At 30.6% G+C, this 21,618-nt stretch overlaps 1 protein-coding gene across 1 annotated transcript; it reads left to right on the top strand.

Moving 5' to 3' along the window:
* Window positions 1-731: 731 nt before the first annotated feature.
* On the top strand, window positions 732-21,303 carry LOC145328489 (uncharacterized). The gene is made up of 15 exons (XM_080172198.1): window positions 732-773; window positions 2,154-2,253; window positions 2,708-2,763; window positions 4,797-4,914; window positions 6,373-6,465; window positions 6,631-6,714; window positions 7,252-7,319; window positions 8,195-8,235; window positions 8,639-8,703; window positions 8,908-8,957; window positions 12,187-12,310; window positions 12,839-12,931; window positions 13,733-13,792; window positions 14,240-14,307; window positions 20,973-21,303. The coding sequence occupies exons 2-15, from the start codon at window positions 2,161-2,163 to the stop codon at window positions 21,124-21,126; spliced, it is 1,167 nt and encodes a 388-aa protein (XP_080028324.1). The 5' UTR covers window positions 732-773; window positions 2,154-2,160; the 3' UTR covers window positions 21,127-21,303.
* The last annotated feature ends 315 nt before the right edge of the window (window positions 21,304-21,618 follow it).

Here is a 21,618-nt window from a genome sequence, read left to right as displayed (position 1 = left end):
AGAAAATCACGTTTCCCCCAAAACTTTTCAGACATATTATTATAATTATAAAGTAGCTTCGCTACTAAAAATATTATAATACGCATCCAGCATTTAAAGGAATTTTATTTAGTAATACAATTGATTCTAACTACATATGTATATGTTTGTCATTTTTGTTTTTGTCAAATTTGATGCTCCTCTTTTTTCCAGGGATCTAAAGGGATAAGATAATGGCCGATAACGGATTAATTGATGTACATCAACAATGATAATACACAAAACGATCCAACCAATCAGAATTCACTAAAGTCCCCACTAAAGTTGTTAGTTAGGACAACGAATGAGAAAACGTTAATATAAAGTTTTGGGGACTAGTGTAATAAACATAATAATTGCCTCCTCCTCCCTGATATGTTTGTCATTATTATTTAGGTTAAATTTTTTAAGCTTAGCTTTTTTATGTGTTTTTTTCATCCTTGTTGTGGCTTCAACTTAAATATATATGCGAAGCAGCTTATTTTGCTTATATAAATAACGCCATACAATACAAATGACCAATATAGATTTTAATATTGGTCAAATACAATGTATACTGGCCTATAATTGGTCATTTGTATTGTATGACGTCATTTATTTAGGCTGCTTCTGTTTTCATCCTTTTTGTAGGGCCTCTACTTAAATGCGCGCGCGCCTTTAATTTTGTACATTCCACACATCTATTTTATACCACCAGTGGCCCTAATCCAGTTCGATACTATCCACCTAACCAGACAGTTATCATTTTTATAAAAGTTAGTATTTTAACATGTTTTATATTGTTATATGCTTAATTGATAGAACAAATTTAAGTCCTTTTAAAATGAACAAATTTTATTATAACGATTATGAACAGTAACATATTCAGGATTATCTTTAGAATTAATAGTTAGATATTTTCTTAATGTTTGAATATTTGTTGGAAATGTAAGGGGGGGGAAATTTAGTTATTCAAAAAAAAGTATTTTTGTTTTAGGATTGCAAAATTATATAAAAAATAAACCTTAATGTTAATTGATTCTAAATCACGCTCTAAAAGTGTGTTTTACAAAAAATAAAAAAAGTGTAATTCACAGAAGAAAAAAAACAAGTATGACACAGAGAGAAGTGACAATGGGCTGTTTTAATTTTGTGTATCAACATTGGGGTTTTACATCATTTATCAGCCATTGTCTAATTCCTAGTACTTACAGTTTAATAAAAAAATTAAAATGTTAACTCAAAACAAAAACTTCACAAACAATCAGGCATCTATCTTTCATACATGTGTAATATGTATATCCAATTAGAGTGATTTACAGAAAAAAAAAAAAAATTTAAATAATTAACATTTGTAGAATGAATAATAAAATGAATAAGCAGAATATAAATGTACAAGTATAAACCAAATTGTACGTATATTGGTTGCAAAACTGCTTAAATAGAGGATTATGTTTAAGGACTTACTTACATGCTTAGGACTTGATTATGGAAATGCTTCGCTTACAACATTGTACCTTGGTGCAATTTAGGATTCAGTATTCCAAAAATCAGATGGAAATTGTGTTAAAAAGCAACGCAATGGACGTACCGACTTTTTGGTAGCGATTATAGATTTGCTATGCTTTCTATATCGTTCCTAACTGTTATAAGAATCATCAAGTTTGAAATCGATAGAACAAATCTAACATGTACAGTACATATAAATCAAGAGTTAACCGTTCAGGACTTCTTAAGGCTTTCTTAATTGGGAAAGAAAAGGTGAAAATAAAAATGCATTTGACGAGGTAGTGATAGATTTTTTCTTAAAAACAATTATAGTGCTAAAATCTATAAAAAGTGCATCATTGCATAACCTATTTAAACTTTCAGTGCATTGAAAAGCGATTTAGACCTTTATTTGGGCCACTCTATTGTGCATAGAAGAAATAACCGGCTATAATAATGACAACAAATTCTCTTTAAATCTCCTTGTCCATGTTCTTATCCATGATTTTTCTTTGCTTCGCTACTTATAAATGTTGTCATCCTTCTTAATTTATGATTGTTTATAGAGCTGATTTGTTAAAAACTTGTTGTAAGAATTTGGAGAGAAAATTTTTTAAAAAGTTTTGTTTGGCTTTCAATGCAGGAGTTGAACTTTCTGTAATTTTCAGATCCAAGATGGGAAATCCATCTAAAAATTCTATTGGATGTCAACCAACATGTTGCATCTCACCCAAGACTGCCTGCCTTATCATTGGAGCAGCGCAAATGGTAAGCAAATTTAAATTCATTTTATCATAAAATTATTTTTTTCTTCTGCAATGTGCCTGTATGAAACAAATTAGTCAAACATCACAACAAAATGGCTTACTTTCATTTTTTACCCTATTACCCTTTCTATGTTTTTAGTTTGGGCTTAATACTTCCATTACAAACACATTTTCCTTTTATATTGGCAGCTACACCCTTAGATGTTCATAGGGGCAATTGAAGGAAGGGGGGGGGGGGAGGGTATGTAGTCAACCCTTCTCTTTAAATTTTATTTTTCAAGGTAGAAAGTAGTTTTTATTTTTATATATTTGGTAGGTTAGTTTTTCTAGTTCAATTGGATTGATCAATGTAAAGGAGAGCTATATTGTTTGTAAGATCTTTCACTACTCACACACAGATAGCCATCCTATTATTTTTGTAACAAAGGATAAGCTCACATTTTTTTTTGTTTTAGGTTATCAGTTTCCTTGCCCTTGTTGCTGGCTTTGTTATAATTGGCTGGAGTGACTGGTAAAACAGATTTCAACTAATTTAAATTACAATGTCTCTGCACACCCCACCCGAAGGCGTGTTAGGTTAGAAAAAAAACCCGCAGAAACGGTTCACACAGGATGTACTGGGACCTTATAGTGAGTTCAGAATATACTTTCCCTAAATTGAGTTAGTACCTTCCCATAGTAGAAAATTTTAAAATTACTTTGGGTGATAAAATTTTACTTTTATTTTTAGACCACCTTCACCTAACATGCTTTATTTTCTTTTTTTGTCTTACATGTTAATCATGCAAATTCACTTACATTACAGTTGAAATGACAGATATTGGAGCTTTCTAAAAAGGTCTCTAACATTTTTCTAGATCTAATACTTTTTGAGATGTCTTATTTCAAAGTATTGTTGTAAAATCATCTTTTACACAGCAAAAAGTCGAAATAAAAAATTAGTTATTTTAGAGAAAATTACAATTACAATTGGACAGTTAAGGTGCCTAAAACTATCTACATTCAATGGACAATCCAAATCCACACTTTTTGAGACTTTATAAGTCAACAGGAGAAGGCTAAAATGTAATATCAAAGAAACAAATGTAATTTAATTTTAATTATAAATCACTTTTAAGGCATTTTTAATAATGTAAAATGTGTTTTAAGATACAAGAAACTCATAATTGATTATGATTTATTATTTTTAAAAATCTCAGTATTAGTTTAGAGTACCTAATAGTGTATATTAACAAAAAAAATGTGGCTTAAGAATAAATTGTTTCTTTTATTATATATGAGATCATCCATGAAAGTCTTCAAAATACTATGATTTCTTATTTAAGGTGGCAAAAACTAATTTTGTTTCATAAGGTTATAAAAAATTTAAAAGGCCAATCAACTATTCTTAGAAAAAATTACTAGAATTAGTAGATTACATTTGTAAACTGCTTGGAAATGTTTAAAATTCTAACAAATTTTTTGTTTATTTTCAAAGATTATGTCTATTTTTCTTAAGATATGTTTCTATTGGTTCAAAATATCATATGATTGTGTTTTATTGGCTTTCTCATTACAAAGTGACAACTTTATCCACCATAACTTATCTTAAAATCCTTGCTAAAGTCGATTAAATTTCAATTTATTTAAATAAACAGCAAATATTTTTTCCTTTAGCATTTTTAAAATTCACTTCAGCATGCTCCTTTTGGCTTATATAGTCTCAAAAAGTGTGGATTTGGATAGTCCATTGAATGTAGATAGTTTTAGGCACCTTAACTGTCCAATTTGGTCAATTTGGAGCAATATTAGAGAGATTTACATGAAGATACTTGAAATTTTCTCTAAAAAAACTAATTTTTTATTTCAACTTTTTCCTGTGTAAAAGATGTTTTTACATCAATACTTTGAAATAAGATATCTCAAAAAGTATTAGAGCTAGAAAAATGTTAAGAGACCTTTTTAGAAAGCTCCAATATCTGTCATTTCAACTGTAATGTAAGTGAATTTGCATGATAAACATGAAAGGCAAAATAAGACAATAAAGCATGTTAGGTGAAGGTGGTCTAAAAATAAAAGTAAAATTTGAGCACCAAAAGTAATTTTAAAATTTTCTACTATGGAAAGGTACTAACCTAATTTAGGGAAAGCATATTCTGAACTCACCATAAGGTCCCAGTACATCCTGTGTAAACCGTTTCTGCGGTTTTTTTTTTCTAACCTAACACGCCTTCGGGTGGGGTGTGTGTGAAAATGATTTTATTTTTACCAATCAAGTACATCAAAAGTGTCAAGGCTTAAATCAATTAATGATCTCAAAATAATCTATTATCCCTCTCCCTTAATTTTTTAAATAAATCAAAAATAAGGTTGGATATTTTATACAATAAATTAATGGAAAAGGACGTCTAAAAAGCTTCTCTGTAAAGTGCAACCAATTCCTAGATATTTAGCTATAGATAGCATTTTATTTAGTTGTGTCTGTACCCTCCCAAAGTGTGTCTAGATTTGTCTGTAACGCTCTGTACATACATCAATTGTTATAACATCTTGCATAATTTATAGGATATACGTCCCAGGGTATGGCCCCGATGGTGGCCTATACATTGTTGGGGGACTTGTATCAGCAGGAGGTGCTATTCTACTTGCACAATCTGCAATTTTTATCCATGGAATTAAAAAGGTAAGAGTCAAGACTATCCCCTCAAATAGAGAAAATTATTTTATATTTGTTTGCCAAAAGAATATTATTTATCATATCTATAATACAAAGTAGCTTGATGTCTGTCCGTCTGTCCGTCTGTCTGTCTGACCGTCTGTCCGTCTGTCTGTCTGTCCCTTAAGATCTCGGTAACCACTGAACCGATTGGATTCTACTCTTTAGGGAATATACCTACTGGTCCTGTGGTGGTTTTAGGCTATTTTCTTGGAGGGTGGGACACCCCCAACCCCCCCAAAAATAAAAAAAATCCAACCTCCCAAAATTTTTTTTTTAACATTTTTTGTAAAATCTCAGTAATCTATAATACAAAGTAGCTTGATGTCTGTCCGTCTGTCTGTCTGACCGTCTGTCCGTCTGTCTGTCTGTCCCTTAAGATCTCGGTAACCACTGAACCGATTGGATTCTACTCTTTAGGGAATAAACCTACTGGTCCTGTGGTGGTTTTAGGCTATTTTCTTGGGGGGTGGGACACCCCCAACCCCCCCAAAAATAAAAAAAATCCAACCCCCCCAAATTTTTTTTTTAACATTTTTTGTAAAATCTCAGTAACTGCTGATCAAATTGGGCTCTACCCTTCTGGGTATATACCTACTGGTCCTTTGGTGGTTTTAAGCTATTTTCTTGGGGGGTGGGACACCCCAACCCCCCTAAAAATAAGAAAAATCCCCACTTCCAAAATTTTTAATTTTTTAAAATTTTTGTAAACAAAAACCAGTAATTGAGGTGGGGAAACCCCACTGCAACATGGGGCGAAGCCCCCATGAATCCACCCCCCCCCCCGACAAAAAAAAAAAAAAAATTTTTTTTTCAATTTTAATTTTTGTGTATGCGAACAACCTAGGTTTAATTTTTACGAATTGAAATTTTTGTGTATACGGCAAACAACCTGGGTTTAATTTGTACAAATTGAAATTTTTGTGCATAAAGCGCACAACCTGGGTTTCATTTTACCACAGAGTAATTAAACAAAGAATATTTTTTTTGAATATTTCTATTAAGGAGAGTTGACTTCCCATAACTATATAGGGCGAAGCCCCTAGAGGCTAGGGGCGAAGCCGCTAGTTCATCATAAACCAACACAAGTTCCTTAAAATAGTAATTAAGTGCGTAAACTTCTTTGAATTACTTCTATATATTATAAGCTTCATTGTAAAGTGGATTGGATTAGCTCTTAATGGGCTACACACAGACCACCGCTTCAGCCCTGATTTTAAATATTTCAAGTTTAATGTTAAAAATTTAGTTAAATACCAATCCGGTAATTCCTTGCTAACTACTGTGGGCATTATAAATAAGAATCTTAATAGGCTTGACGTATGTATCATTACTGGTTCTGTGATAACTTGCTACAATAGCTAGTTTTATAAGAACCAAATTTGATATTTTAGACTATTTAGTGATTTAGTGTTTTTCTTTTAGGGCAGACCTAGTTACCTTCTATGCTGGATGATTAATTTTTGTTTAATCATAGTTTCAGCTGCAATTGGTGTTCTTACTTATTTTACAATTGAGGTATTTTGATTTTTACTCATATTTTTAAAATGCTTTTGTAAAAAGACATTACTATTATATTTTTTTCTTCAATTGGTTGTCATTGTCAAACACAAAAATATGCCTGATCATTAAGAATTATAGAAATTTAAATTATAATTCATAAATATATTTAATATCTTTAAGATGAAAGAAATGAAGGGTTTTTATGAAACAACTGATATGTGGATGAGGTGGGCAAAAACCGAATATGAAACTATGATGAGCTTGGTAAGTAAAACTGAACTGAATTTAATTAACAAAAATGAGTAATTGCACGAAGTGCATTTGAACTTGAATTAAGTGAATTGCATATTTTTTTAGTTCAATAAATAAAAATCTATAGGACGTATATTTAAAAGATTTTTAATTTTCTACCAGGTAGTTTTAAAACTATCAAATTTAAAATTCATATTTTTTGGATACATGCAACCTATATGGTTGTCCTGTTTTCACAAACAAAGTATCATACCTATTTTGGTGATGCCTAATTGATTTGTTTGGTGTGTTTATTGCACTAGTCACAAAATTTTTATAAAAAAATATTTTTCTTGGCCTAAAAACTTTGGGAACCCTATGGAATTGTGATACTCAAGTTGAGTGTCAAAACATTTGAAACACTAATTGTAATGTACAGAATTATTGAGGATGCACATCAATGTATTGGCCATTGTCTTATTCCTTTAGGTTTTGTTAAGATTATTTAAAAAAAACAAAATCTATAAAATTATGAAAATCATTAGTTAACTTTACATATATTATTATTAGTTATGGGTATCAGCGACTATTGTTTTGGGTATTTCTGCTTACCTCATTGTCATTGTCAACTCTCATAGGTAAGTTTTTCTCTGCTTTAATGTATTTGATGAATTAATTTAATTAAATAGAATATTTGACTTTGTGATATAATTTAATCAGGTCAAATGAATATTTTTTTCTCTTGGGGGCTGATTCAAGTTCCACATTAAAATTTAAGCTTACTTTACGTCATTGCTCCAAGTGCATTAACCTGTGCAACAAATGGCTTTTACCTCAGCTCAACCTATGTAATTTTAAGGCTTGAAAAGGCTTTAAAAATAAAAAGGTTAATTTAGAAATATAATAATTAATTATCACTTAAATGAAACAAGAATAGTTTTCATGGAGTTGAAATTTAATTTCACCAGGTCAAATGAATAATTTTTTCTTATTGTGGTGAAATTCCAGTAGTAAAAGCTGTGTTTTTCATGTAAGCTTCCTTTAAAACCTTAGTTATATAGTTTTTAACATGTATAATGTCAAAAGTAAATGAAAATTTTAGCATTAATCTTTTGACAAAAAGTAATTGCTAATTTCAATTTCAAATAATTTCTAAACTTTCTAGTTAGCACAAATCTTAAAAATGTCTAGAACTTTTAGCTCTCAAATTATAAAAGGTCTTTTGGTGGTGGGAGACTCTAAGTAGAATTTGATGCAGGCTATCTTTACAAGCTGCTTTGCTTACTTAGGATAATTGTTTGTACATCCAGAAAGCCACATGTTAGTCTTGTTTCAGCAATATTTTCTTGTTAGTTATAGTTGGCTAACTAAATTCCTATATGATTACTATGTGGTTGAGTGGAATGGACTTGATTATACCATTGCACTTGATTATCCAAAAGCTATATAATTTAGTATCAATATATTAAAGGATAAATAGCTATATTCACTACTAAATGTTGTCTTTATTTAGGCGCCAGTTACTAAATTCTTCTGAAATTGAGGATGAAGAAGGTAAAACTTGTTACATCCTGATGAAAACCAAGATTTCTATTATTTTCACAAGTTTAAAATACATTAATCTAAAGTGGTTAAACTTGAGGAAAGTTAACCCTCCACTTTTAATTTTATTATTAAAAAGAAATAAAAAAGGGATTTCTCTTGAAGGGTAGATGTCTCCTCCATCATAATAGTTTAAAACCTTCCTTAGACATGTAAGTAGCTATACTGTAAAGGAGAACCATAATGCTTCTGCGGTTTGTAAGATCCTTTGCCACTGAAAGACAACCTGTTACTTTTATATAAGGATTATATTGTGACTCTGTGCCCATTGTTTTGATTAATAATGATATTAATATTTAAGCCAGAAAATCCCTATTCATGTGAGACTAATTGTTGTAAACCTCAATTTTTTTAGACTTGAATCAACTAGCAAGTGGTATAAACAAGACAGCCTCTCTTATCATTGGAGTAGCACATTTGGTAAGCTAATCTGAATAAGTTTTAAATAAAATTAGCTTACTGTACTGACCAAGACAAACTTGCTTGATTCACTTTACTAAGAGATGTGATAGATGATGAAGATTTTTTTCTTTGAAATATGTTTTGTTATGAAGTAGCAGTAGTTACTAATCTAAATAGTATGGTTAAGATAGATTTAAAAGTCTTAAAAGAACATTTTTTAAGGTTATGAGTATCTTGACTGTTCTTGTTATTTTTGGTATATCTTTCTACAGGTAAAAAGATGCTGATTTTTGTTTTATTATTCATGGTGTCCATGATTTTTTTGTTATTAGTTTTATGATTTGTTAAATCTTTGACATTATGATGTCATTATTCTCATTTTTATAACTGTAAACAGGGATTTAAATATAGGATGAGGGATAATCTTTGTTATATTTTAAAATAAAATGATTTAAATAAGTCTTTCTTGTTAGAAATCTTAAATTTTTTTAAACTGCTCAATATTTAGTTTTAATATAAGATTTTAATCTAGCTGGATACCCTCACGGGTAGGCTAAACAAATTCCAGGTTTTTGAAAATACCCATTTAAGCGGATTGCACAGCCTTAAAGTCACATGTCTTGGTATACTGGAAAAGGTAAAAATCAAATTTTATTTTGGGGGCTTTTTGAGAAAATCCGCAAAATATTTTTTTTTCCATTTTCGCCTAAAATCCTCTAAAAATAAGGTAAAAAATGTTAGGGTAGGCTTTTTAAAACTGTTATTGCTCAGCCCATAGTTATCCTAAAAAAATGTTAGACATACTAATGGAAAGCTTATCTCCTCTAGTTTTCAAAATGGCAAACATTTTTAACGTGCATTGTATTGTTTTGTGTCTATGTTACTAAATGTAAAAAGTATCATCAATTACATTAACATGTATATGGGCATGGTTTGATTGTGCACCCCCCCCCCCACAGTGAGCCCAGGAATCCAATTTTGTGGAAAAAATTAATAACTTCCTTATTTTTCAACCAAATCAAACAATTTTTTTTTTAATTAAAAGGTTTTTATAGTACCTTTTACAGAATTAACAAGATTACCCCTTCCTCCCTCTCTAGATGATTGGGGGGTCAAAATATCACCCCCAAAAATTGGTTTTTGGTCGATTTTGACCCAGGCCACTTTAAATGGCCATCACGGCCAGGGAAGTGATGGGAAAAAAATTGTGCAAAATAGCAAAGATGGGCAATGGCCCAGTGTGTCAGGTGACATGTGTCCCAGGCCTGTCAGCCAAGCAGTCTGGCCGCACTGGCATGCAAAAAATCCTCAAAAACTTCAATTTTTGACAATTTTTGCAACCTTTAACTGCGGCTGTCGGCCAAACGGCCGGTCAGACCACCTCTGGCCGCACACCTGCCAATCCGGCTTGGAATGACCTACAAAAAAGTGGTAATACACGTGGCTGCGCCACAAACACACGCCGCCCTGTATGCAAAAAACACGACAAAAAATTGTCATTTTTTTGGTGTGCTTACTTTGCCGCCAATTAAAGGACGGAAGGCGGCCGGCAATTATCTCTGACTTCTTCTGATTGCAGTTAGAGCCGGCCATTGTGGTTCTAAAGATACCTTTAGATTTCTGGTAGCCCCTCCAGGAGGCCCTCAGGGTCCAATACACAAGGGCATAGTAAAATTTTATTTTGAGGTGCTCTAACTTTTCCACCACTGGTGGGAAAATTTTATGCCATGATTTTTCGGAAAGGCATTTTGCCAGATTTTTACCCTGTAAAAGGATTTTACTCTATAATGAAATCCGGCAACAAATTATATAAGGATTATACACTAAAAATAGCTTAAAACGACCTTTACAAAAATATCTATAGAGGTTAAGCAACTAGGTGAAAGTTGATAAGACCAATGGGATCCTCTTATATATTGCCTAATTAATGCTAGAACTTCATCCTAAAAATTTTCACCTCGTTGCTAAAAAGATCAAGGTATTTGAATCAGAGCTTAAAAAATATTCAACATGTTTTTTTTTGCATTTTCACCAACTTTCTTTAATATGGATTCAAGAGGTTTTTTTTATACAAAACTATTTAGTTTCTTGTTATCCAGCATTAGATAATTGCACAACGTTTCTAAAATGGTATTACATTACGTCCTAAGTTAATATTTGATTAAATGGCAAGTAAACAAAAAAAATTTAAAAATATTTTTTTTTGGAGATTTTTGTATCTAAATTTCGTGAATTCCAGGGTAACAACTTCAGAAGGCCATAAAAACTTTAATTTTTTAAATTTTTCATTAATTTAAAATGGCAAACCTCCTCTAATATGATGAATTTTAACATGGACTTTTAAAATAATTGATTTTCTAAAGTTCGATTTTGGGCATAAATAATTTTTTCCACAAAGTTGGATTCCTGGGCTCACTGTGCCCCCCCATTCCTCTAGCTAAAAATTACAACCTGAATAAAAACCTTTTTATGCACAATTAGGAATTTTCAGTGATATTAAGGGATAAGACAATGAAATTTAGATTGATGTAAATCCCCAAAATTAACCCCTCTGTAGATTAAATTTATAATAGAAAATTTTAACGCTGATAGTTTGGAACCAACCAATCAAAATTCAATTAAAAGACCCAAAGTTTTTAAGCATGTAAATAAGATAAAGTGGTTATAAAACATTGGGTACCAGTGTAATTTAATGTACAATGTCCCCTCTCTGGGTTTTTAAAAGGAGGGGGGGGGGGGTCATATGGGATGTTTATTGCACTAGTCCCCAATTTTTTATATAATAAATAAGGTTTTTCTATTTGTTACATTAAGTTGAGTGTCCACATGTTTGAACCACTAATATTAATATGCATAAGAGGTAATCATTATTGGAAATGTACATCAATTTATCGACCATTATCTTATCCATTTAGATCCTTGGAGTCTTGCCCTTTCAATTAATTTAGACCAGTCAGGGAGGGATGGAGTTTGTGTATTTGCTGTAGGATGGAGAAGGGTAAACAATATTAACTCTGGTACCCAAGGTTTTTTTAACTTAGTACCCAAGGTTTTTCAACTTAGTACCCAAGGTTTTTATTCAGGTTGCAATATTTAGCTAGAGGAATGGGGGGGGGGGGGGTTGCACAATCAAACCATGCCCATATACATGTTAATGTAATTGATGATACTTTTTACATTTAGTAACATAGACACAAAACAATACAATGCACGTTAAAAATGTTTGCCATTTTGAAAACTAGAGGAGATAAGCTTTCCATTAGTATGTCTAACATTTTATTAGGATTACTATGGGCTGAGCAATAACAGTTTTAAAAAGCCTACCCTAACATTTTTTACCTTATTTTTAGAGGATTTTAGGCGAAAATGAAAAAAAAAATATTTTGCGGATTTTCTCAAAAAGCCCCCAAAATAAAATTTGATTTTTACCTTTTCCAGTATACCAAGACATGCTGTGCAATCCGCTTAAATGGGTATTATCAATAACCTGGATTTTTTTAGCCTACCCGGGCCCTACTATTACATGTATGAACCCACCCTGTTTTATTGGATCGCGGGACTCGGATTAGCTGTTATTGTTGTCCTAATTGCAACCTCTGCCATTCTTATCCATGGAACAAGAAAGGTAATTCAATAAATGTAGAAAAGCTAGATTCCAACTCAGTAAATTGGGCAAATAATATGTATAGTGGAGAAATAATCAAGCCATGTTATTGGTCTTAAAGGGTACATATTTTTAAAAATTGTACAACGAGTCAGCATAAATTAATCGAATTTCCATAAAAAAGCTTTGCTCTATAAATGGATTAACTATATACTAATCAATTGCTTTAAAATATTTACAACTCACATTCATTTATAACTAATTTGTTTGTCTTTTTTGGAATTTATTATTATCATACAGTTGAATTTGATGACAATTTTTATACAAATCTATTATCTTATATTGTCTTTGAAGATTGAAATAACTTTAAATTTATATTTTTATGTCAAAGCTGAGTTATTTTAAGAATATCTGCAAAATTTATTTAAGCTTTATTAATATTTTCCCTGATTTAATCAGAGTTATCATATTTCAAAACTAACTTCGACATTAACCTGCTTATGAAATGACCTGAATTTTCTTTCTTATAATTTAGTGTTACTCTTCTAGGGAAAAAGTGGTTACCTACTATGCTGGACAATTATGTTTGGTATTTGTCTTGGTACATCTTCCATTAGTTTTCTCACTTATGAATCAATTCAGGTAATATAATTTTTTTTCTCGTATTCATTCGAATCCGGTGGATAGAAACCGGTTCTCATCCATACGAAAAAACTATGTCTAGCATCGTATTATATCCAGTTTTCTACGAATATAGAAATGTACAATCATAAGATTAAAACCAGTTTTTTTAGCCCGTGCCTTCGGCATCTCGGGGCTAAAAAAACTGGTTTTAATCTTATAATTGTACATTCTATATCCGCGGAAAGCCGTTTATAATACGATGCGAGAAATAACTATTCTCGTATTCATTCGAATCCGGTGGATAGGAACCGGTTCTCATCCATACGAAAAAACTATGTCTAGCATCGTATTATATTCAGATTTCTACTAATATAGAAATGTACAATCATAAGATTAAAACTAGTTTTAATCTTATAATTGTACATTCTATATCCGCGGAAAGCCGTTTATAATACGATACGAGAAATGACTATTCTTTATGTTCTAAGAATTTATATAAGACTTTTTTATCTCAAGACAATACAAATGGGTTGAAAGGAACAAAACTATGTTAAGATTTTGAAAATCACAAAAAATAACTTTAAGCTTTAAAACAAAGATATTGGTTATAAAATTTTCTACCTATTAATTTTAATAGGTATTGTATTTGTATAGCACTAATTATTGTGGCTTTTACCAAGAGAATTTATTTTCTTGTTTTAATTTATACATTTGTATACCAAATATTATCTAACTGATTTAGGAATGAGAAAAATTATGATTATTTTAATCTACAATTATTTCTTGATATTCAACCTATATTGTAATTCATGTTGCTAGGTTGCTATTGCTGTACAACATGACTATATTCCACAGTGGGTGATTACTGAGATGATTATGGTAAGTTTTCAACAAGGAATTATTAGTCGACAAAAATGTTTGGAACAAGTATAATTAAAAATTCATCTATGCTATGTAACAGACACTGCACACCACAGTGGGAATTAAGGAGATCTAACGGGTTAAGACAAGGGCCGATACATTGATGATACACATACAATTACCCCTTCAGTAGATTACAATTAATGAAACGTTTGAACTTAATCTATGAGTCAAATCAATATTCACTAAAGTCCCCAAAGTTAATAAGCCAACGAATAAGAAAACTTTATAATAAAACTTTGGGGACTATTGAAATAAACAGCCCATTGTTCCCTCTCTCTCTCTCTCTCTCTGCCTAATACCTCCCAACATCAAACAAGCTTCTCTACATTAATAAACTGGGTTGTTGAGATTGTCTTAAATCTATGTATAAAGTATGAAACTCATAACTCATTTTTTTCTTAGACTTGCGTAATAGTGGCCGTTGTTGTTGGATTTTTCTCTTACCAGATGTGGATTGTCAATACTCACAGGTATTTTTTTTTTACTTTTTCTAAAATTTATATACAGGGTGATTCAGAATAAACTGCGTTTTCCGATTTTCTGATACAACCAGAAGTAATACAGAAAAAAATAATTGTACATCCTTGTTCTCTGTAAAAAAAAATACATTAAACTTAGAAAAGGTTTTTTGTCAATATCTCTGAAAATAACGGCGCATTTTAAAGCATAAATATTTGAAACGGTGCTATTTTTCTGGTAGAATTTTGTGCTTTAAGGTTGGTTTTAAAAATTCATTTAATTGAAAACAACATCTTAACATGGCCAATAAAATATTCTTCCAATTACACTTAATATTTTATTTAAAATTCCTTCATTGAAAACAAATATTTAATTTTTCTTTTTTTATACTAAATAAACATAACCTTAAAAATCGCTCATGTTCATTTATCCCCACCCCTTATGTATTTCTACAATCCTTTAATCTGATTATACACTCATAATTTAACTAAATTTAAATTTGTCTTTAGAGATTTTTTTTGTCAAATAAAAAGGTTTTTTTTCTTTGTACTACATATAAGCTATGTTAATAAAAAATATTCTTTTACTGCAAATGCACATTCAAGAAATATGAAAAATGACAAATTGCAATTTTAAAAAAATGCTTTTGTGTGAAGCTAAAAAGCATTTCACCTTTAAAGCTCATTAAGGTACTTTTCTTAGACCTTTTTCTAAATTAATATTGAAATTTTAGGATTTTTTTCATACAAAATAGAAGAGTTAACTTAATTTTTCTTTCACAACATTTTTCATATAAAGCATTTTTTGAAACTATGTACCTATCATAGAGGCCACATTTTTAGAGATAATGGAAAACACCTTTTACAAATTTGATGTACTTTTTTACAGAGCCCTAAGACATACAATCATTTTTTCTCTATTCCTTCTGGGTGAGTCAGAAAAACGGAAAACGCATTTTTTTTTCTGAATCACCATGTGAGATAAAATCAACCTTATTCAACGTTCACTCAAAGCCCAAAAATAATGGACTTAAAAGTGTATTAAACTGTATATAAGACATTTGCGAATATATTGATACCATTAATTTGCCTCTTAGATAGAAAAAAGTATGTTATTTTAATATTTTTCTCTTGCTACAAATCAAATTTCAAATTTAAGTCACCAAAAATGCTAAACTAATTTTTGCTCTAGAAGAATCAATTTTTGGAGTTAGAAAGTGCTTTTTATGGAACAGCTGACTAATAAATCGAGGTTTTGTGATAAACCCACTTTTGTTGTTGCTCCATAAATGATATTTTTTTCCCCAATTTTTTTGGCTGTAAAGAAGCTTTATATATTCATATAACATCCACCTAAATTTGACTTTTGATATTTTATTTATAACATCACCAGAGGGAATTGAATTTTGGAAAAAAATATCAATTTATATTTTACACTGCTATGCATTGTTCTTGTTCTTGTTTCTAAAAAAAATTTATATTATAAAAAAGAGAATTATTTAACGCTTCTATAGATATGTTTATCATTTTTCTAGGCTAAATATAACTATAATTAGACCATTTTAAAGTTAGACATCATAACATATTAACACAATTATTGAATCGGTCTGTATTATTAAGCTGGCAACTCTTAAAACAGCTGCATTTCATTATCCTATTATATAAAGTAGTATCTTTTTTGTCTTCAGCTTAAGATTTTGACAATTACAGTACCTATTGAGTTCTGTGTGTTATGGATGCTTCATATAGGACCCTGGATAGTTTTGGAATTTTGAAAAAAATATCAATTTATATTTTACACTGCTATGGATTGTTCTCATTCTTGTTTCTAAAAAATATTTTTATAATTAAAAAGAGAATTATTTAATGCTTCTATAGGTATGTTAATCATTTTTCTAGTCTAAATATAACTATAATTTCAGCATTTTTTAAACATCATTATATTCAAGTTATTGTAATTTTTAAATAAAATATCAATATCAAGAACTATTGGAACAATTTTTACCATGCAAAACAAGGTGTTATAAAGTGTAGGATCCCTCACAATATCTATAATCTGTCTATAATGCATTACACATGTAATGCTAATAGAGAGGATGCTATAAGAGTGCTCTTATAATGTGAACTTCTCATAATTGAATGGGCTTCCTGAAACCAGAGACCATAAAGTTGGCCTAGTCACTACAAGGGGGAGTGCAGGAGTATCTAGGGGGAGGTGCTTGTAAAAGGGTAATTTTTTTAGAGATGGGGGTAATCACCCCCCTTAATATATTATGGGGGGTATAAACCCAGCCTTTTAAATTTTTTTTAATAGGAGTAAAGAAAATCCTTAAAACTTACAAATCTGGGATTCAAACTAGCACCCCAACCAATAATCGGTTCCATGCCAAATGTAGGAGTGGAAAAACATTGGAGGGACAAATGCATGAGTCCCAAACGTCAGAGTGGAACAAACGCAGGAGTGGGACAAAAGTTGGAGTGGACAAACGCAGGATTTTTGGGACAAACGTCAGAGTGGACAAACACAGGAGTCCCAAACTTTTTTTTCAATTTTGAATTTTTTTTATACAAACACAGCCCCCCCTACCTTCGTCCTGTTACTTTTCTTAGTTAGGTTAGGTTAGGATATAGGCTAGGGGGCTGAGCGCTGCAGCCATAGTCATTATTTTGTAGACAGGGGTATAAAAAATTTCAAAATTGTAATATTATTAAAATAGTAGACACTCCTAGGTTTTATTTAAGCAATGTCCACTCCAATGTTTTCCACTCCGATATTTGTCCACCTTGATGTTTGTCCACTCTGACGTTTGTCCCATTCTTACGTTTGTCCACTCCGATGTTTGGGACTCCTGCATTTGTCCACTCCGACATTTGGGACTCTTATGTTTGAGGTAGAACCCCAATAAGTAAATCTCAATAGTATTCAATCTCTGAATTTCAACCATCTATCTTGAATAGGAGTAGAGAAAATCATGAAAACTTGAAATGTAGGAATCGATATAGCCCACCCCAGTTTTTTGGCAAATCCTAATGAAACTTGATGAAAATATGGAGTATTGATAGAGAGAGAGAATATTCAATCCATGAAAATTTCAGCCTTCTATCTTTTATAGAAGCCGAGAAAATCTCGTTTTCCCCTTTCTGTCTCAGACAGACAGACATACCAATGGACAGACATACAGATGAATGGACAGACAATGGACGGACAAATATTTTGAATTATAGAGTAGCTTCACTACTAAAAAACTAAATAGGATAATTGTTGTACACAAATTGATTTCAGTATGTTTTAAATGAGCTTACATGATCAAGGACGTCCAAGCTTTTTGATTTGGGGGGGAAGGGGGGGGGGAAATTGAAATATCTAAATTTGGGCATCCCCATGTTTATTTTGTGGGGTAATCTTTATATAATAGAGGCAAGGACGTCAAAGCTTTTTATATTTTTTTTTGGGGGGGGGGGGGGGAGAGGGGAAGATTAAAAATTATGGGGTTTCTCCAAATTAATTAATAACCCTTAACCCCCTAACCCCCCCCCACCGGGACATCCCTTTACATAAAGTAATGATTATAAAGTTGCTAAGTACCTTACTGCTACAAAAATCATCTTCCAACATTTAAGATTAATTCTAACACGCCTGAATTAACAATAAGAGCTAACCATGGCGTGGATATACACATCCTAATTGTAAAAATGTTTTGCTTTTTATATTGTAAATCAATTATTCAGGAATCGTTTTACTTTGTTTGTTTACTAGCAGCTGCGCTCCAAGCATCTAGGAGCTCTGTAATTAAAGGAGTAAGGAAATTAGTAAAAAAGCCTTATACTTTACCGAAATCTTAAGCTACAGACAAAAAAGCTTTATATAATATGTATTAATTTGTAAAACTGCAAATGATAAAATATGACCTATTTTTTTCTCTTTAAAAATTCTCTTTAAACACCTCCCCCTTTTTATATAAAGATGCTAATCCCCCCCCCCAACCCCAAGAGGATATAAGCAGTAAAAAACCCCGCAGGGGGCACAATTTTCTGACACTTCTTTCTTATTTAGTCTTTTAAAATGATTCAAAATGCATTGACATATATATGTATATTTTTTTTTAACTCTTATTTTATACATCTTAATTGGAACTGATGATCTATTTTTATAGAGAAACATGTGTATTCCATCAATAAAAAGTTAAAAAATTAAGTGTGTTTATACATATAATAATTACTATATATAATAGGATAATGAAATGCAGCTGTTTTAAGAGTTGCCAGCTTAATAATACAGACCGATTCAATAATTGTGTTAATATGTTATGATGTCTAACTTTAAAATGGTCTAATTATAGTTATATTTAGCCTAGAAAAATGATAAACATACCTATAGAAGCGTTAAATAATTCTCTTTTTTATAATATAAATTTTTTTTAGAAACAAGAACAAGAACAATGCATAGCAGTGTAAAATATAAATTGATATTTTTTTCCAAAATTCAATTCCCTCTGGTGATGTTATAAATAAAATATCAAAAGTCAAATTTAGGTGGATGTTATATGAATATATAAAGCTTCTTTACAGCCAAAAAAATTGGGGAAAAAAATATCATTTATGGAGCAACAACAAAAGTGGGTTTATCACAAAACCTCGATTTATTAGTCAGCTGTTCCATAAAAAAACAATTCATTACCTGTATATTATAAAGCAATGCCAGGCGATTAAAATGAGGTATTAAGCACTTTCTAGGGTAAGGGGGGGGAAATTTCGGTTTTTTTTCGGTTTTTTTGAAAAAAAATGGGGTAAATATTAATATTTTCAAATGAAACCAAGACCAGTAGAAAGCTTACGGAAAGGACTATCAGGTCCTAAAAGGACATTATCCTAGGACTTTTAGAAGTTGGCCGAAATTGACCGCAAAAAAGTTACCGATATTTCCCCACCACCAGGGGAAATATCGGTAATTTTTTTCAACCTAAAAAAAATCGATGAAAAACGGCCAAACGGCCAGTCTAACATGAATAATCATAATTAGTATAGGTTATAGGGATTATCCACAAAAAGTTTCATAATGATCGGACTATTCCTTCTATGTTAAAAATGAATTTTTTTGAAAGACGCGAATTTTCGATTTTTTTTTTCGAAAATTTTTTTTTAAAAAACTTAAAATTAATATAAGAAAAAAACGTATTTTATTACTTTTTAGGCCTGATCCTAAAAAAGCTCTCATTGAACTATAGATTTAGCCCAAAAAACATGAAAATTGATTAAAAATTGACCTCAAAAATTGAATTTGAAGCAAAAGTGTCATCTTTGCAAAAAATCTTGACTACATTTTAACCTTAAAAAAATTGATGAAAAAAGGCCAAACGACCAAACAAGCGTAAAAAATCATAATTAGTATAGGTGATTGGGAATAACCACAAAAAAATTCATAAAAATCGGACTATTCCTCCCATGTCAAAAATATTTTTTTTTCAAAGGACCAGAAATTTTGATTTTTTCCTCACAAAATTTTGATTCAAAAAATAAAATTAATTTTTTTTTTGTTTTTTATCTGTTCTATTCATTTTTAGGCCTAATTCTTAAAAAGTCCATATGGAATAATAGATTTGACAAAAAAAAACATGAAAACATGACCTTAAAAGTTGAATTTTAATTTCTTTTGAAATTACCGATTTTTCCCCTGGCGCCAACTTTGGTCATTTTTGAAAAAAATATTAACCCGATTTTAAAGCTCTCAACGGATTTGGAAAAAGCGGGCAATTTCTAGTTCAAAAAGTTTTTCAGATCAGCTCTAGGTCTTACCAATTTTTGTGTAGGTCGATCTTTACACACCTACTAAAAAATTTTTGGAAAAAAAAAAATTTTCGTCCGACTTTGAGACCCAATAAGTACCCTTAATATTCATCTCACAAAAAATTCATTTGATACTTTTTTGTAGGCAATTTAATAAGGAACAAATTTGCTTTTATGTTTTTTTCTGTCATTTGAAAGGAACATGGAGAAAAAGGTCATTTAATGAAGGTAGGTCGAAATTACCGAGAATAGCCCCTTACCGAAACTTCCCCCCCCTTACCCTAACTCCAAAAATTGATTCTTCTAGAGCAAAAATTAGTTTAGCATTTATGGTGACTTAAATTTGAAATTTGATTTGTAGCAAGAGAAAAATATTAAAAAAACATACTTTTTTCTATCTAAGAGGCAAATTAATGGTATCAATATATTCGCAAATGTCTTATATACAGTTTAATACACTTTTAAGTCCATTATTTTTGGGCTTTGAGTGAACGTCGAATAAGGTTGATTTTATCTCATGTACAATATTTTTTAATGGTCCTTTTTACAAGAGTGGTCATTTAGGCCCAGTTCGATCTCTACATTTTAGAACACTTAAACGCTATTTAATAACTGCTCCTTCTTTCAAACTTCAATAAAATCAAAGACGGATGGAATTTTTAATAGCTGCACTACCAAGAAATTCTAAATAAAAAATTTATGACTTAAGATGCAAGAATTAATAAAAATTAAATTTTAATAACTACCTTATAATAAACACTCAATAATAAAAGTGAAGGTAATATTTGGAAACAAAAGTTTAGACTAAAATTACACTGTTGTAAAATTTCTTTTCCATCAACAGATTCCATTCTGTTAAATAAATGTACTAAAGTATCTTTTTTTTTATTTAGAAGAGAATTGCTGAGCCTCTCTGAAAATATGGATGCAGAAGGAAAAACTAAACCCAATCAAGAAGTGGAAAATAAAACTTACAACAAGATGTATCTCGAGAATGTCCAACGAGTCCTTGAAAAGATCAACAAAAAACTTGAAATCATTATGTAAGATTTCAATGAATCTGTTGTTTTATATCAAACCAGTATATACTCGCATATTATAGACTAGAGTTGGCTCGATATAACTATCTCGCTATTGGCTAGTTTTCTATAAGTACATATCTATTTATCTATTTCTCAATAAATCAATTTTCCTCCCCCGCTATTACTAAGAAGTAAATATTTAATAATTTAAATGATTTTAAAAAGATTTTTTCAATTATATTTTTTTCACATTACCATCACCAAAGGGTTAATATGATTAAAATTTTAGTTTTAATATTTGAACACACAAAGGGTGTCGCCACAATCGAATTCTTTTAAAACAGAGTTTTCTTAAACTTACTATATTATAAATTTAAATTTTCTTTTTTGTAAATAGCAACATGAAATGTAAAAAATGAATTTATATTTAATAAAGTAAAATAATGGGTCTTATTGTTCTGGCCAATGAGAGTTTATTATGGATTATTGGAGCACTATGAGTTCTTTGGAAAACTTG

Source organism: Acartia tonsa, chromosome 9, assembly GCF_053477335.1.
Source record: "Acartia tonsa isolate MP-2025a chromosome 9, ASM5347733v1, whole genome shotgun sequence".
Lineage (NCBI taxonomy): Eukaryota > Metazoa > Arthropoda > Copepoda > Calanoida > Acartiidae > Acartia > Acartia tonsa.
The sequence above is the reverse complement of the archived record's forward strand: the minus strand, read 5'-3'. Positions and strand labels throughout refer to the sequence as shown.